Source organism: Neovison vison, chromosome 14 (genome assembly GCF_020171115.1).
Source record: "Neovison vison isolate M4711 chromosome 14, ASM_NN_V1, whole genome shotgun sequence".
In the NCBI taxonomy this organism is placed as follows: domain Eukaryota; kingdom Metazoa; phylum Chordata; class Mammalia; order Carnivora; family Mustelidae; genus Neogale; species Neogale vison.
In genome coordinates this window covers 26,708,512-26,726,308 of record NC_058104.1, presented here as the reverse complement: position 1 = coordinate 26,726,308, position 17,797 = coordinate 26,708,512, and the positions used below count along the sequence as shown (strand labels likewise).

Sequence of the window (17,797 nt, the reverse complement as noted above, 5' to 3'; positions counted from 1 at the left end):
ACTTCACTCGCTCGCTGGCGTCCAAGTGTTAAGTCATTCACGTGCGCGCGATCTGTCGACACGGCCCATCCCTGCCGAGCTCTTGAGAGCAGTCACGCCGTGGGCCTGATCTGACTTGCCTTCGCCCGACTATGAAGGCACCCGGGGCATAAACAGCCCGCTGCGGTCCTGTGGCTGCCGGGGAGGCGGTGAGGGGCGGGGACCTCAAGAGGGTGCTGCTTTGTCCTTTGCTAGCCAACATCTAAACCCCACTCCAGATCTGTTGCCTGCCTATGCCTTTACCTGTCCCTACTGCCTGCCTTCCGGAGGCATGAATAACCCGCCTCCCAACACACCCTCTGAAAGCTGGGATCAAGGCTCAGCCTATCAGCGTGAGATGATACCAGGTCCTGCTCCCTCCAGGTGCCGTGCCTTTTGCTTGTTTTTGCACCTAAATGCAGACAGCAACACAAAGGGGTGGATGGGGAAGCGAGGGGGGTGTCCAGATAGCTTCCTGAGAAATCACAGTAAAAATGGGTTGGCCAGCCCCCCCCCACTAAGTTCCCCCAAGAAACTGTATTTCTTCTTAAAACTCTTGGAGGGGTAATTCACATATAATCACACATACTTAAAGTGTACACCTTGATGATTATTGGCCTATGCGGATGCTGGGAAAGGCTCACAGCAAGACTGCGAATGCGTCCATCGACTCTAAATGCGTCCCACGTGTCCCGCCGGGCAGTTTTAATCTTCAGTTTGGAAGCCTTTTTTGGTTGGGGGGTGGTGGTGGGGGATTTGACCTCACCTAGAAGCCCAGGGCTCCCTGTGTGGTGTCACTGATTGTGTTTAAGAAATCAATAGCACCCCCCCCCCAGGCCCCCACCCCCATCCACCTCTTCCGCAAGGAACAAAAATCCCTTCGACCAACAAAAGACTTGCGACTTCCAGTCTGACTCACCCTCAGTCCCGGGGCACATACTCGGGCTCTGATAAGACGCAGTCAATCTGTCCTCCGTTTGTTTATAATGAGTCATGCTGGAAACAGGCAGCTACTTTTCTTCCCTCTCCTGTCATGGTTAGGCAAGAATCAGAGGCAGATACACCCCCATTCAAAGTGCAGTCATCCTTAAAGTGTCCGGCGACTCCCGCGGAGCTGCGTTGGGGACCTTTGACTCAATGGGGACCCCTGCTGGTGGAGGCCGGCAGCGCCCCGGCCCGGAGTGGAAGGGGCCTGCCTTCTTTCCCACACTCCAGGGCCATCTCGGATCTTTGCAACTTAGAGGAGATTTGCAAGAGGGATGGGGAGACCAGCTGAGTTTTCTGTGCATCCTGCCCAACAGCCCCCCACCCCCACCCCCACCCCCAATTATTAGTGACAGAGCGGGGCGTGAGTCACAGCTTTCAGCCTAGGCCCACACTAGAGCACTTAAACACGTCATTGCTTCAGGGACGAACCTTCTCCCAGCTGCAAGCCGCCTCCGGGCTCCGGCTCTGGGCTTCCGCAGGCGTGAGCTGTGAAGCCTCCGGGGTTCAAACGGCCACCCTTTCGATTCTTCCCATCAATGCCTCCTTGGCCCCGATTGAAAAATTCCTACACCCAAGTCCTGATGGGAGCCTGGGGAATGTTTCGACGAGAGTTATGTCACAATGGAGTCAACATAAAGTAGATTTATCTGCTGTTTCAACGTATTGAAGCGAAGTGCACTGTTTGGAGAAGAAATCCCCATAGCAACTCGGCCGCCCCAGTTACAGCAGGCTCAGTGCGACCAAAATAAAAATCCTTACCGAGTCTCAGCATTGGCTGGTGAGGGCTGCCCAGCGCTGGCCGTGTTTTCAGGCCACATTCTCAGGCCCATGAGTTGCGTTTCATAAATCACTGCAAGGGATGCTTTAAGGAATAACGCGACCCTGCAGCCAGGTTACAGATGGAGGGGTTGGAGATCACTCCCCCCGCCAGCTTAAACACGGCCAGACCTCACCGCCAAACAGCAGCACCGTGTTAGAACTTCGGAAAAGGGCTCATTGTTACTGCTCGTGGCTTACCAGTCCCCTCCAAGCGGGGGGTACACGGTGCTGTAGATGTTAGTTTTTAAGAAGAGGCAAATCAATACAAAAATGGGTTTTTTTCGTGGGTGGGAAAGAAAGAAAAACAACATCACTCTTGTTTTCCTCCACCTCCGGGCCCTCCAGCAGTGGGTTTGGGTTCCATGAATGATCTGCTCTCTCTAGCATCTTCTCTGGCTCAGCTCCTTCCTTCTGATCACCCCCCCCCACACACACACACACAACTACCTTCAGAGTGCTGCTCGTCTGTTCTTTTTCTCCAGCTCCACTGTGCCCTGGCTTCCTCCGATCCCCGTCTGGTGTGTGCCCTCAGGATCCCTGGGAGGGCTCTCTATGGTGTCATTGCTGTCGCTTTCTGGGTCCACTGGCATGGCCCGTGCTCAGCTCCTAACCCTGCGGGTCACTCCTGTGAAATTCCTGGTCTGGTTTGATGCTGGTGGCTGTGAGACATTCAGGAGCTCCTGGATCAGCCTCCCTTATGCTCTTGCCTCCTAGATTTGGGCATTTCCTGATGTTCAGTTTCATATTTTTTCTGTGTCAACCATTTATCTGACGTCCTCGGTGCTCACTTTTTTTTCTTTTTTCTTTTTAAGATATATTTATTTATTTTAGAGAGGGACAGAACATGTCCGGGGTGGGAACGGGCAGAGCGAGAGAGAATCTCAAGCAGACTCCCCGCCGAGTGAGGAGACCCACGTGCGGCTCGATCTTACAACCTAAGAGGACATCACGAATTGGATGATTGACCCACCCAGGGGCCCCATTGGTTCTCACTTCAGGGCAGCCATCAGGTACACCTGGAATTAAGACGATCTGCCTCACTGTTGGTCATTTCAAAATCAACTTGTTCAAAACTGAACTTGAGTTTCTTTATAAAATGATCAGGGCCTTCCTGTTCACAGCATCATCGTTTTCTGACCCTGGGCTTAAATTCTCAATAATGATGTAGATTCGTCCTTGACATTGATGTTCTTTGCCATATTCCTCTTCAATATCTGGCCTTCTTTCCGTTTCCAAAGCTCTCATCTTAGATCTGGCCATCATTTTCTAAGGCTCGGGTTATGGCCACAGCTTCCAGAATGGTCTTTCCATCTCCAGTCCTTTCTTCTAGGTAGCAAGGTGCTACAGAAAGAAAGTCAGCTTGGGAGTTTGAGTCTCATCTCTGCCATTTGCTTCCATTATGACTTGAATTTTTTAATCTCTCAGTCTTCGCTGCCCCATTAGCAAAGCGGGGAATGTCCCTACTTCAGGGGTGAGGACATAATGGGGTAAGGAACATAAAATATCCAGTACATTGTAAGTGCTTGACTAATATTTCCATTTCAGACTCACTACTGCCAGACTGCAGCTGTAAAATAGACTACTTGATCATACCCTTCCCTTATTCATTCATCTTCCTCCTGAAATGAGAACAAACTCCTCAAGTCTGACATAGAGGAGACCCCTCCAATAGGGCCCCAGTGAATTGCCCCAAATCTGCTGTTGATGATGCCTTCTTTAAACACCACCATTTTTCTGTTTCTTTGCTAATGCTCTGGATGTGCACTTGTCCACACTGCCTGTGTCTGCCTGAGGAAGCTGTACCCGTGCTGTACCCATCTTGAGCTCTACCTTTTCTCTGAGGCCATTTTGGATCCCTACAGCTGGATATGAGGTCTTCCTCTGACCTCCAGAACACTTCTACCTCTCTTGTGGTATTTTAGTTGTTTTACTTGCTCGTGTTCTTCGACTTCTTTTCATCATAAGGCTGAATGTCCCTTGGTGGCAGGGGCTTTTGCAGTATCAAGCCCAGAGACAGCCCTCTGCCCTCTGCAGTAAACGCCTTACGCTGAAAACAAACCTGCCCAGTCATGCTTCCCTTAGTCTACTAAATTATCTGCTTCCCTAAGCTTCTGCTGGGCGTCTCCCTTCCCAGGAATGAAGTTGCACGGAGAAGCAAATCTCTCAGTGAAAGGCATGCACTGACACCAACTTCTTTGGAAAAGGATCCCCAAATATCATCATCTTCATTAGACATGGTCTATTTACTATTTTCATGAATCCCAGGAAACTCTCTTGGGTGAAATCACAAGTTGATTTTGTTTACCTGACTCTCAGGCCCTTGGGGAGCAGTCAGTGTTCTTCTGATGTAGAAATATCTTCATCAGGCAAGTGGATCCTTGGGAATATCTAAAATTCCTCTTCTTTCTCATCTTGGACAAGCTTCTCCTTAACACTCTTAGTCAGGGGCTACACAAAATTAGCTCTGGGATGAAATATTCAGCTGTGCTTTTGCAAACAGAGAAATGGGGGTGCACTGAGCCAGCATCTTAAAATGAGTCTATAGTTCTTAAATATTTGATCAATTGATAGTTTGTAATATTAACATCTTAGTATCAAAGTACAGTTCCTAAATATATATGTATATATATGCCTATGTAGAGTATCCATCTTCTAGTTTACGAGACTTAATTTAAGGTTGAATGAGGCAGGAAATACAGTATTATCATCATGTGGGAGCTCATGTTGGCAACGCCACCTACAAAGCCTAATTTTTGCACAACGTTAGAAATATGACTATCATACAAATGGAAAAAAATCAAAACCAAAACAACAGAAGTCAAAGATTTTATTAGATTCAGTTAATGAGGAAACCAATAAGCTGTTAGGCTGATTTTAAAAGAAAATCAAAGACTGGGGCACCTGGGTGGCTCAGTGGGTTAAAGACTCTGCCTTCGGCTCAGGTCATGATCCCAGGGTCCTGGGATTGAGCCCCATATCGGGCTCTCTCTCTGCCTGCCTCTCTGCCTACTTGTGATCTCTGTCTGTCAAATACATAAATAAATAAAATAATAATAAAAGAAAATGAAAACCCAGATATTTGTAGCTGGTCAAATGAATGCAGAAATATTTTTGCAAATAAATGCAGAAGTGTTTCGTGTCCTGCTAGGCTATACCTTGCAACGCTACTGAACAAGAATCAGTTGTATTGCTGTTGGGGTTTCTACAAGTTAACCTCTATTCTCAAAAAGTTGCGAAACAGTAAGAGATCAGGAGCCCTGGAAATTAGATGACTCCCCAGGTAGCGTATGCTACGAGAGGCCATCCAGCTCTTTTTTATTTTATAAGTAATCTCTGCACCCAGTGTGGGGCTTGAACTCATGACCCCGAGATTGAGAGTCCCAAGCTGTACTCACTGAGCCAGCCAGGCACCCAGACAATAGCCAGCTGTATATAGCTGGATACTGTATCCAGGGTACTCGGTATTTTCTTTGAACAGGTTCCAAATTTCGCATGCTTGCTTTTGACATTTAAGAAAGGTGTGAAAACAAGCCAATTTGCCTTTTCTGTGACACATCTGTCATTAGGTATTTGAAAGTAGACACAAACCCCTCTCCCCCCTCCACCGGTCAGTAGTGTGTCATCATGGGTGCTGGAGTCAGACTGCTTGGGTTCAAATCATGGTTCTATTGTCTACTACTAGGTGACCCTGGGCAAATGAATTAAGTTGTCACTCAGTTCCACCACAGCAAGAGAAGCTTTTACGTAATAGTCATGAAGATTAATGGAGATGAGGCAAGAGAGCTCAGTAAATGTGCTATATCAGGACTCCTAAGAAAGGGTTAATTATTCTACCAGAGTCTTTACTCTGACATTAAAACATTTTGAGAAATAACCCAACTTATGCCTTGTTAAAAAGGGATTGGTTCTATGTTTTCAAGCAGAAACCAAAATACCTAAATCATCAAAGCGAGCCAGTTAGTAAACTAATCAAATAATAATTAAACCTAAGAGATTACAGCGAATTCTAGATGTGTCAAAAGGATAATTTACTTTCAACTTTGACGTGGAAGGAACCAAAGAACAAAACAAAACAAAACAAAAAAAAGCAAAAAATGGTATGAGTCAGGGGCAGCAGGAAATTAATCTCTGTTGAGTTAAAATGTTCCAAGCATTGTGCTTGCCACACATTCATTACAGGTCAACAAATGAGTGTTTTCAGAAGGAGAATAGTCTTTTTTCTCCCTCTCCTTAAGGACACATGTACAAAATAAAAAGCAGTAATAATAACCCAAATAACCCAAAGAAAATCATGCTAAGGCCTAAGAAAGTGGGTTTATCACAAACGTCAAATGCTAAAGCAGGGGGTTCGAAGGTGGCTTGGCTTTCATCATTTCTTCTGCACAACAAAAAAACACATGAAATACTCTCTTCATTTTCAATTATATTTGCCAACGTGTTGGAAATACGACACGCTGGGAATACAGGTCCTTTCGCTATATATTGTTATTTTTCCTTTGCCCATAAAATGCTGAGGAAAATACTGAATAAATACAGATTTTATTAAAAACATACTCACATACAATTCTTGTTACAAATTGATATAAATCAATTATGTTTCCCTCCCATCCAAATTTTGGCTTACATGCCCTTAAATTAAAAAACAGCAGTAGGGTGGCTTACCAAAAACCTGCGGATAAAGACAGTGAAGTACTGGGGTTCGGAATTGGACAGGATGTAGCCATAAACCAAAACAGAAAGCAAAATTATGAAGAAAAATGACAACGCACGTTGAAGTCTGGATGCGTTTTAATGTATTCGAGACTGAGTAAAGAACTTTCCTAAACTGTTGGTTTTTAAGAGGACGTTTCTGGGCTAAACTGAACACAAAAGAGAAGAGAATTTCCCTAAAGAAGTTTTCTGAGCCAAAGGAAAATCGAATTACGCTTGAAAAACAAAAGCAAAGACTAATGATGTCTGCCTCTCTCCCCCACCACATCTTCAGATTTGCTTCAGCGTAGACTTTCCTGCTGAAGGCCAGTCATTCATTCTAGATTCTGTTATCTCAACACAACCAAATCTAGACTTAACCCTCTGTGTGCCAGTGGGTTGATGAACGGACAATTATTTTCAGTCCCACTGGGCTGGGAAACAGCATTCGGAGTTTGCACGGAGACATACGGTCTCCTGAGCCCCAAACTGAAAAAAGTGGCAACTTCTTGACAAAAGGACATTATTTATGGCCACTATTACTATAAAATGATTTCTTGCTGTATAATTTTTAAAGAACATCAAGAGGCACTATGATTTAAACAAAGTTGGAAACGATTTATCTTTCATACACTCTGATTTTTACAAATCAGCAAAAAGCTTGTAAAATAGAAAAATGCTGAACTCAGGTTTTTTAAAAAAAAGCTAAGCATAAGTTCATAAGTAACTGGTATATTTACTATTCTGAAAGAAAAAAGGCAAAGGTAACAATATGATGCTCGACAATAAAGTGATACATTAATTCTGCAAATTCATGCATTAGTTCCTTTGCCAAAGATTCTTAGATTATAAAAATTTGTAAAAGGATGTGGCAAAAGTCAATACACGAAGGTTGTATTGAAGGTTTTCCACAACTACAGATGCATTAAAATATATTTATTTACTTGGAAGGGGAAGTGGTAGTGAGAGCCTTGCATCTATAATGAGCATTTTCGAGTTCATTAGAAACTACCATTCATAATTCAAGTACACACGAGACAGTGCACATCTTCAAATGTCTAGTGCATACAACAGCAGATAACAGACTCCAAGAGCCAGAGACACCGGCCCTCTAAATACAACCAAGAGTGTTCTCCACGTTGTACGAGACGACAAGGGCTATTTATGGTGGCTTTAAGAACAGAGCTTATTTCTGAAAGTTTAAACTGGAGTGAAACCTATATCAAAAGATGTGCTATGTTCCATCTGCCTTTTACATAGGGAAAGAACAATATAAGCCAGGTGGAATTCTACAAGAAAAACCAGGAACTATACACCACAAGCAGAAGTGCTAGACGAGGGTAAAAAAATTGTAATAACCATCCTTTTGAGGCGCTGTATCGATGTTAATGTGCTTGGACTGGACTCTTAAATACACGGGTACAGAAGTGAAAATTAACATCTGTACCTGACATCTTGTTTTCTAGTCTCCGGGGTAGCTATTTAGCCCTTGGAAACATTTAGAAGCCTGATCCTTTATTCCACCTTTAACTTCTGTTTCCTGTCCTCTTCTATGTTCCTCAGATCACTGTACAGAATTTCATAGAACAATATGGTTCCCTGATACCCCTCAATTCATTCTTGTGGTACCCTGTATCGAGTTTGAAATCCACATCGACTTTAGCAGTATTAATGTAGGTTAACATACCAGGAGAGCAAGAAGTTGACATTAGCGGTTCAGCTTGGAGAGGTCAGTTGAAAGAACTTCTGTGAAGGTGAAGACCATTTTGCGTTACATGGTCCAGTGTCTACTCTGAGCGCAAACACTGTGAGGAACAAAAACACGGGCGACATGGAGGAAATGTGGAACTGAGCAGTACGGCTAGAGGCACCGATGTCTATATCTGCATCAGCTCTTGAGGTAGAAAATTCACTACTCATTACTAGATAGGAGAATAAGAGCTAAGTTAATAATGGTGAAATATAAAAGCTTAAAAATGGCACAAAGATGCTATGAATGTCCCCATATGTACACTTCAGTAGAAAGCTAACTTAACCCAGTCAGAAGGTTTGAGAAGGAGGAGATGGTTTTGTGAGTTTTTAAGTAGGTGTGTATTTCTTTCTCTCTTTTTTTTTTTAAAAATATTTTATTTGTTTGATAGTGAGAAAGAGAGAGAGAGCACACACACACAAGTAGGGGGAGCAGCAGGCAGAGGGAGAAGCAGGCCCTCTGCTAAGCAGGGAGCCCGATGCGGGGCTCGACCCCAGGACCCTGGAATCACGACCTGAGCCGAAGGCAGACACTTAATGACTGAGCCACCCAGGTGCCCCTAGGTGTGTATTTCTTAAGATAGTCTATGCATTGATCTTCCATTTACTTTTTAAGTCCTTTATCTCGACTCCAGGAGGGAAAACCAAATCTTAAAGACTTGGTGGGCCACTCAATTTGCTTGGTCAGTCCTCACACAGACACAAGGATGTGCTCGGCACAGGGACATAGAAGGAGGGAGTGGAGGGTGAGCTTACACTGCTTGGGGAGAAGCTCTGGTGCTGGTGGTCTCAGGGTGTGGGAAGAGAGGCCCAGGAACCAGGAAGTCTTAAGAGACTCTAACTGGCCATTCAGGCTTAGAGATCACAGAGTTAGGAGGTTAAATATTTGAAAAAATGAGCTTTCCAAGGACTCTTTCCCTTGTACCATCAATTTCTGGAAAGAGAGAATTCATGTCTAAAAACTACTGGCTTTGTACATGTTGCATAGATTTGGTGGATTAGGAAATGCACCAGCGAGATTTAGAGGAGGCTATCTTACACCCACAGTAGAAAGTCCCCAGGAATCTCTCTTAGAGGCAGAAAGCTGGAAGAATATGTTTGAGGACAAGGTGGAGAGAAGTGGGGAGGGATGGAAGAGGGGTTTCTTTCTCTGGGTTCTGGGGTGTCTCTGAAGAGGGCAAGAACATGATTGTGTGTTCTTTTGGTTTGTGTCAGAAACATAAATTGCTGCCTGTTTCAAGAATGGCCTTCTAGAAGCACCTGCAGACACCTCCCCGGCTCCAGACCCACCTCAATGAAGAGCGTTGGGGTTCCAAGAGGAGTCTTGGGTTCTGGTCCGCAGAGCCAGGAAGCAGAGGGCACAGCCATTAAGTGCTGGAAGACAGGGAAATTCTGAGCTAATAATTAATCAGGGCCTAGGAATACCGGCAGAGAGTGGCTGAAAAGCACAGTCATGTGACAAGAAGACAGCCGTCACTGTTCACTTTTTCATTTTTCCCTTGGACATGACCTCTGCGTAAGAGGTATGAATGAAGTCATAGAGCTGCTTGGCATTGCCGGCATTGCCCAGAATGCCCGCCAGCTTGTCCTGTGACAGGCTGGCCAGTTCCGCGATGTTCTTCACGTGCTGCATCAAGGTGCGACAGTTTTTGGCGTTCACCCCTGGCATTTTTAATAAGAAGTCCTGGGGACCGGGGTTATACTTTTCTGATTCGGGGAGCGCCTCCGAATCTGCAGTGACGGCCACGGCTGTGGCCGCATCGGGCTGTGGCTTGTTCTGTTTCAGCTCCTCGAACAGCTCGGCGGTGGCGTGAGGCGAGGGGCACCAGAGAATCCGGAGTCTGGGGAAGTGGAGCGTGAGGAGGGTGAGTTTGGAGCTGATGTCGTTGCTGGAGATCTCCTGATGGAGGGCGCCCCGGGAGGTGAGGGAGAAGGGCTTCCCGGGGTCAAACTCGATCAGCAGCACGGGGCGCTTGTAGTAGCGGGCCATGGAGATGCACTGGCCGTACAGGCGGCCGTTGTTTAACGAGCCAATCAGGTCGCTGATGCTCTTGCGCTCGACGCACATCTCCGGGGTCAGAATGTAGTCTCCGACCTCCAGCGTCACGGGTTCAATGTCAATGCCCCGACGGTGGATCAGGGAGGGGAGCTCACTGCGGAACTCCCGCACATCCACGACTATGGTTTGCTGCGTCCTGTTCTGTTCCTGGCCACCTGGGAGCAAAAAGTGTGCATTGCAGGTGATGTCACTGAGGAAGAACTCCCAAAGACGGAACAGAACAGAAGTCTAAAAGCTGTGTTTCAGGGGCGCCTGGGTGGCTCAGCTGGTTAAGTGCTGGACTTGGTTTTGGCTCAGGTCATGATCTCGGGGTTCACGAGATGGAACCCCAGGTTGGGCTCCATGCTCAGCACGGAGCCTGTTTCTCTCCTTCTCTCTCCCTCTGCCCCTTCTCCCGCCTGCACTCTCTCTTTCTAAAATAAACAATAAATCTTTAAAAACGTAGAGAAATAAAATCAAATCTGTGTTTCTGCTGTCAACCTGTGATACATGGTAACATAACACCCCATGTTGTTATTCCTCATTTTTCTGTGTTTTCAGAAAGGTTTGTTTACAGAGTAAATAAAGGCGATTTCTCTTAAACTAAATAGAGCTGAGGCAAGTCCTGATGATTCATAACAACGGCCTTCGCTGTTGCCTTCCCTCGGCAGTGCCCCTGACCGCCGGTCCCGGATGGCCCCACTGCTCACCTTCTGCTGACCACCGCATTCCCAATTCCTATGACAGAGTCAGGCGCGTACCGGACACTTACAAACGCTTGCTGGGTCAACTGCTTTAGAGGCTCTCGTGAAAAATTCTGGAGCCGCTAGTCTTTGTACCAGTAAATGTGGACGTAGAAAGATGGAAGAAGCCCGTGGACCAGAACTTCCCACATCTGAATGAGCCCAGAACCGCCTGGGAGCAAGTTAGAGGTGGTTCAGTACTCAGTAGGTCTGGGGTGGGGCCTAAGACCCTGCATTTCTTTCCTTTTCTTTTTTAAAAAAGATTTATTTATTTATTTACCTGACAGAGAAGGAGACAGAGAGAGGGAACACAAGCAAGGGGAGTGGGAGAGGGAGAAGCAGGCTTCCCGCTGGGCAGGGAGCCCGATGCGGGGCTCGATCCCAGGTCTCTGGGATCATGACCTGAGCCACCCAGGCACCCCAAACTGCATTTCTAACAACATCCCAGATAACGCTAAGGCTGCTGGCTTACGGACAGCACTAGCGAGGACCGGCATCTGCCATGTGCAGAGTAATGGTCCCTTTACGATGTCCACATCCTAATCCCTGGAATATGTAAATATGTTACTTTACAAAGCAAAGGAGACACTGCAAATATGATTAAATTTAGGATCTCAAGATGAAGAGATTGTTCCGGATTATACAGGTGGGCCCAAAGGTCCTTAAAAGTGAGAGAGAAGCGGGAAGGGCAGAGTCAGAGCCGCCGGCTCTGAAGGAGGATGGGGCCAGGAGCCCAGGAGTGCAGGTGCCTCTAGGAACTGGGAACGGCAGGGAGACGGAGCCTTCCCTAGAGCCTCTAGGAGGAGCACAGCCCCGCTCACACCTCGGTTTTAGCCCAGTGAAACCCATTTGGACTTTGGAATTTTAATAATTGTAAGATAAGAAATATATGTTGTTTCAAGCCACCGAGTGTGCAGTTAAGTGGTTACAGCAGCCGCAAGACGTGACTACAGGGCCGGGAAAGCCTGAACTCAGAAGGACAAACTTCCGTAAATAGCTTTCTGTGTGGCACCTGCATGGTCAAGTCTAGCTTCCTTCACTCGTTCTGTATTCTGCATGAAGTGTCACCAACCTATCTGACTTTGTGAGAATCTTCAAGACAGACCTCGATGCTCTGAGGCCACGTTTCCCAAAGCACAGTCCAGGCGCATTCCCATCAGAAGGCCCTGAGCTGCCGACCCCATTTCAGATGCATGGAGTGAGGCCTTTGGATCCACACCTTTAACAAGCCTCTGTGGTCATTCCTGGACATACTGGATTTGGGAGGCCCGTGGCTCTAACCGGGCCCCCCCGCCGCAAAGGCTAAGTCAACTCGGTCGTATTGCGTTTCTCAGGCCGCGTGGCTGACAGCAGCTGCTTGCCATGCGGAAACGAGGATTCGGGGAGCGGGGAGGGGGTTATATCTGGGTTACACTGCAACTGGCATTCAGCACGTCTTGCTGGCACGCCATGGTTCAGACGGTGTCACGCACCTGGGACCTGGGGAAGTGCCAAGAAGCAACACACGGGGGCGAGGAGAGACGTGGGGAGGCGTTCCAGCAATGTCTGTCTGAGCTAAGCCCATTCCTTCGGGTCAAAATGAGAACCTAATGGGCGCTTATCAAAGTTTCTCTGCGAAAGTACGTCCTGCTCTCATCCAGCCGACCACGTTTATGAGCAGTGCCGGAATGTGGCTGGTTTTGAGGCTGGGGTGCCTACAACACAACCCCTTTATTCTACAGCTCTGGGAGGGACACGTGGTTAGGGAAAGGCAGTGCTGACCCTGGGTATGGGAGCCGGCACCCATTTTTTACAAGGTCGTTGAGAAAAAGCATGCTTCTGCGGGAAAGCTCTAGAACCCCGACAGCCTCCATGGCGGGCGCCGGAGCACATGGCCCAGGGCGGGACTCACCTGCTTTACGGGTGTCCACGGCAGCACCTGCAGCCGCGGGGCCTCTTACCAGGTCCAGATTTGCTTCGTCTCTACCTTCCCTCCCTTCAGGGACCACCATGCTGGCCTTCTCCCTGGGGCGGAAAATAGTTTCAACCTTTTTTGAACGAAATTTCAAAATTTCTAGATTTTAATCTTTTACAGATGGTAACTTAGAACACGGCCACAGGAGTGTCAAGATGAGAAATCTGTTAGATAAATAAGTACAATAAAACTACACAGATGAGCAACCAGTAAAGGAAGCAGAAAGAAGTCCGTGGTTGGGCGCTACTACCATCTTCCAGAGCGGAAGAGCTGCTGTTCTTTTCCATCCTCTGTGTCCTTTAAGCACTTTGGGACATGAAATAAGTGGGTAAAAAAAATGCCACCAAGAGATTGGGGCTTTTTATAAAAACACGTTAACGTGTTATTGAGCATTAAGAATAATTTAAATCATTTACATTCCGATACTTTCAGAGTAAATCGTAGATAGGGATGGTTAGAAATCAATGATCAAGAAAATCACAGGGCAGGTGACGGAACTTCGATTTAAAAAAACTCCAGGTGAGAGGCCCCAAGAAATGGTTTTAGTTTTAAAGGGAAACTTCAGTCATACAAATTTCCCAACAGGGATTTAAACAAACAAACAAAAAAATCAACATCTCCGGTTAGGCAATAGAGCAGCATGAATTCCCTTGCTCCTGCATTGGTTGTAAAAACCCTTCTGGAGTGTTCCCACCTGCTAGGTTGGGTGCTCTGATCGACATATGGTTATGCGGTAATTCCTGCCTTCTAGGAAGCTCGCAGCTCACACCTGGTAGGCTGACAGGACCCCACAACCGTAACTCAGATTCGTCATAGGGACTACATCAGTCCTGACGATATGCTCGAGAGCCAAAGAGAGGAGGCCAGGCTTGCCACGGTCTTATATTTCAAACCCAGAAGTATGTTACCATCAATCCGTGAACCAGCCAGCGGTCTAGGAGGGAGACAAAGGATGTATGAGGCTGGCTCTCTCCCCTCACCAGGCAGGAAACGGAGTTGGGGGAGCACGAGCGGGCAGAAACAAAGGTAGGACCAACGGCAGGAACAGAGCCCTAGGTACCGTGAAGCAGAAGGGAAATGGGTCCTTCATACTCACTAATCATTTCAGGAAGGGCTAAAACAGCAAAGGTTTTCCAGTGAAAGGAAATAAAACCGGAGACACCGATTTTCCAACAACTCTGGATAAATGATGTTTTAGAACAGGGTACCACTCCAAGATACCGCTGGGGAACAGAAATTACCACTTTAAATTCTATACTCCTTGAAACAATATACAAACACAAAGTTATTATTAGCCCAGCATTTTGTAAACAGTTCACGCAAGGGGGGCGGGCACAGTTCACGCAAGGGGGGCGGGCACAGTTCCAGGTCTTTCCCTCATGATTCTCAGTACCAGTGTCAAGTGTGGCCTGCTGGAATAGTCTTTGCAATGGCCGTGGCCCTGAAAGCCACTTGTTACTGCTCTGTGACATCTAGTAGACTCAAGTTGAGGACAAAGGGAAAGCTATTGAAAAATTATTGCTCCTTCATTTCTTTTTCTTTGACATTGGGATTAATATTGGGGATCCTTTTTCTCTGTTTCCATTTACTTTACTTGCTAAGCTACATATCACACATGGGGACATCCCAATTTTCTGATTAATTTGTAGTCTGTTGAGTGGCTGTACAGCCTAGTGGGTTAGAGTATGAGTCTCTAGTCTGTGGTTCTGAAACCACTGATGGGCCATGAGCCTTGGACAAGCAGTTTAATGGCTCTGTGCCTCAATTTCATCTGTAAAATGGGCATAATAATAAAACCTACCTCAAAAGAGGCATGTTAGGATTACCTGCTGTGGAAGGTACTCAGGACAGTGCCTGGCACATAATAGACATTATAAAATGTTTGCTGTTATTAAAACTGTACTTTTCTAATAACGTGGTAACCTTATTCCCTAATTATCCGTGACAATGCTGAAAAAGATTTGCTTTGAGATGATTTCACAACGGTTTCAATTCATATTGTTACGTAAAAGCAGCTAGTGTACTGTGAAATGTTATAACTTAACTGCAAATTGAATGCAGGAAATAGTAAATTCCTGAAGTGAAGCCTGGATTGTGGAGAACATAGTAAGTCTCCTAAACTGGTAACTCAAATTAATGTAACAGAAACTTGCCATCATAATAAATATTCAGTTCTTTGCTTTCGACCTTTAGCATAATTACCCAAGTCGCTCCGTGTGACAGACACAAAATAATTATCAATGCAATCCTATTTCTACTTAATCTACAGTACAGAGCTTTCTGATTTTTGCTTCACCATCTTCAATGATATCTGAATTGCTTGTACAACACGGTAACATAGGAAGGAGGCGCTGAACTAGAAGTCTGCCTTTAAAGGGAACAGATTCTGGCCCTCATGCTAACTGATTTTGGGATCACCTTTTTCTTTATTTTATTTTATTTTTTATTCCTTAAGGAATCTCTACACCCAACATGGGGCTTGAACTCACAACCCCGAGATCAAGAGTCATGTGCCACGAAAACAGACTCAAAATGGGTGAAGGACCTCAATGTGAGAAAGGAATCCATCAAAATCCTTGAGGAGAACACAGGCAGCAACCTCTTCAACCTCAGCCGCAGCAACATCTTCCTAGGAACATCGCCAAAGGCAAGAGAAGCAAGGGCAAAAATGAACTATTGGGATTTTATCAAGATCAAAAGCTTTTGCACAGCAAAGGAAACAGTTGACAAAACCAAAAGACAACTGACAGAATGGGAGAAGATATTTGCAAACAACATATCAGATAAAGGGCCAGTGTCCAAAATCTATAAAGAACTTAGCAAACTCAACACCCAAAGAACAAATAATCCAGTCAAGAAATGGGCAGAAGACATGAACAGACATTTCTGCAAAGAAGACATCCAGATGGCCAACAGACACATGAAAAAGTGCTCCACATCACTCGGCATCAGGGAAATACAAATCAAAACCACAATGAGATACCACCTCACACTAGTCAGAATGGCTAAAATTAACAAGTCAGGAAATGACAGATGCTGGCGAGGATGTGGAGAAAGGGGAACCCTTCTACACTGTTGGTGGGAATGCAAGCTGGTGCAACCACTCTGGAAAACAGCATGAAGGTTCCTCAAAATGTTGAAAATAGAACTACCCTATGACCCAGCAATAGCACTACTGGGTATTTACCCTAAAGATACAAATGTAGTGATCTGAAGGGGCATGTGCACCCGAATGTTAATAGAAGCAATGTCTACAATAGCCAAACTATGGAAAGAACCTAGATGTCCATCAACAGATGAAGGGATAAAGAAGATGTGGCATATATACACAATGGAATACTATGCAGCCATCAAAAGAAATGAAATCTTGCCATTTGCGACGACGTGGATGAAACTAGAGGGTATCATGCTTAGCGAAATAAGTCAAGCGGAGAAAGACAACTATCTTACGATCTCCCTGATATGAGGAAGTGGAGATGCAACATGGGGGGTTAAGGGGGTAGGAGAAGAATGAATGAAACAAGATGGGATCGGGAGGGAGACAAACCATAAGTGACTCTTAATCTCACAAAACAAATTGAGGGTTGCTGGGGGGAAAGGGGTTGGGAGAAGGGGGGTGGGGTTATGGACATTGGGGAGGGTATGTGCTATGGTGAGTGCTGTGAAGTGTGTAAACCTGGCGATTCACAGACCTGTACCCCTGGGGATAAAAATATATTATATGTTTATAAAAAATAAAAAATTTAAAAAAGAAAAAAAAAGAGTCATGTGCTTCACCGACCGAGCCAGATAGGTGCCCTGGTGAGCATGTTTTCTAACTAAAATTCCAAAGAACCTTACCCCTGCCTTTGAAAAGCAGTGACCTCTCTAAAGCTATGTATATCAGAATGTTACAGCCAATTTTTCTACCTAGGGAGCATTTTATTATCCATACTTAGGAGTTTCATTTCTCTCTCTCTCAACATCTGTAATTGACTGATCTGGCCCAGACAAGCCATCGCTCCACTGCCAGTCTGCCAGATTCATTCCTTTTGGGGCATTTTCAATAGTAGCGCTGCTTTCATGCTGACGACATCACCCGTGGAGGTCCTGGCAAAAGCACCTTGTCTTATTCTCACGTCAAATTTCTACATGCAGGCTCGGTGCGAACGCTCTTTCAGCATCGCACCTCACAGATATTTTCCTTTTTGAAACAAACACTTCTCAAATTCCCCACCTTTCCTGGGAAAGTAAATATCTGAAGATTCTGAATGGTGGAACGATCTGATTGCTGTGGAATATGGGAAGATCTACCTTATAATAAGTAGACGGTCACCACTGACAGCTGGGGAATTAAGCCAGGCCAGAGATAAAAGTACATTAAAATCTGAAGCTCTATGTGGTCATCTATTAACTTGGGGATGGTTAACCCGTGAAGCCTTGGGCAGAGGACGTTTTGTAAAGGGGAAATGGCTGGTTAGGAGGTACTGACCCATACCCTCTAGCACTTATTCTTTTTTTCTTTTTTTTTTTAAGATTTTATTTATTTATTTGACAACGAGAGAGAGCACTAGTAGGGGGAGCTGCAGGCAGAGGGAGAGGGAGAAGCAGACTCTCTGCTGAGCAGGGAGCCAGATGTGGGACTTGATCCCAGGACCCTGGGATCATGACCTGAGCTGAAGGCAGACGCTTAACAACTGAGCCACCCAGGCGCCCCGGTACCAATTCTTTGATTCCATCTCCTACATCTCTCTTCAGCCTGTTCCCTTCTCCCTGTCAATCTAATCTTGGCTACCACTGCCTCGTTTCCCTGCCCCATCT

General features: G+C 45.8%; 1 protein-coding gene across 4 annotated transcripts in view; it reads right to left on the bottom strand.

Moving 5' to 3' along the window:
• Positions 1–4,235: 4,235 nt before the first annotated feature.
• Positions 4,236–17,797, bottom strand: part of ERCC4 (ERCC excision repair 4, endonuclease catalytic subunit) — a 34,709-nt gene continuing 21,147 nt past the window's right edge. The window contains exons 10-13 of one of the 4 annotated variants that reach the window (XR_006382194.1): positions 12,935–13,047; positions 9,553–10,476; positions 8,201–8,318; positions 4,236–4,561 (exon numbers count right to left, since the gene is read on the bottom strand). Coding sequence is in view for 1 of the 4 variants with exons in the window: in XM_044232714.1 (XP_044088649.1) it covers positions 9,743–10,476; positions 12,935–13,047 (847 nt within the window). In the remaining 3 variants the exon portion in view is untranslated. Of the gene's footprint in view, positions 4,562–6,344; positions 8,319–8,754; positions 10,477–12,934; positions 13,048–17,797 lie in introns of those variants that run through there. The other 3 variants (XR_006382195.1, XR_006382193.1, XM_044232714.1) reach the window with 3 other exon arrangements.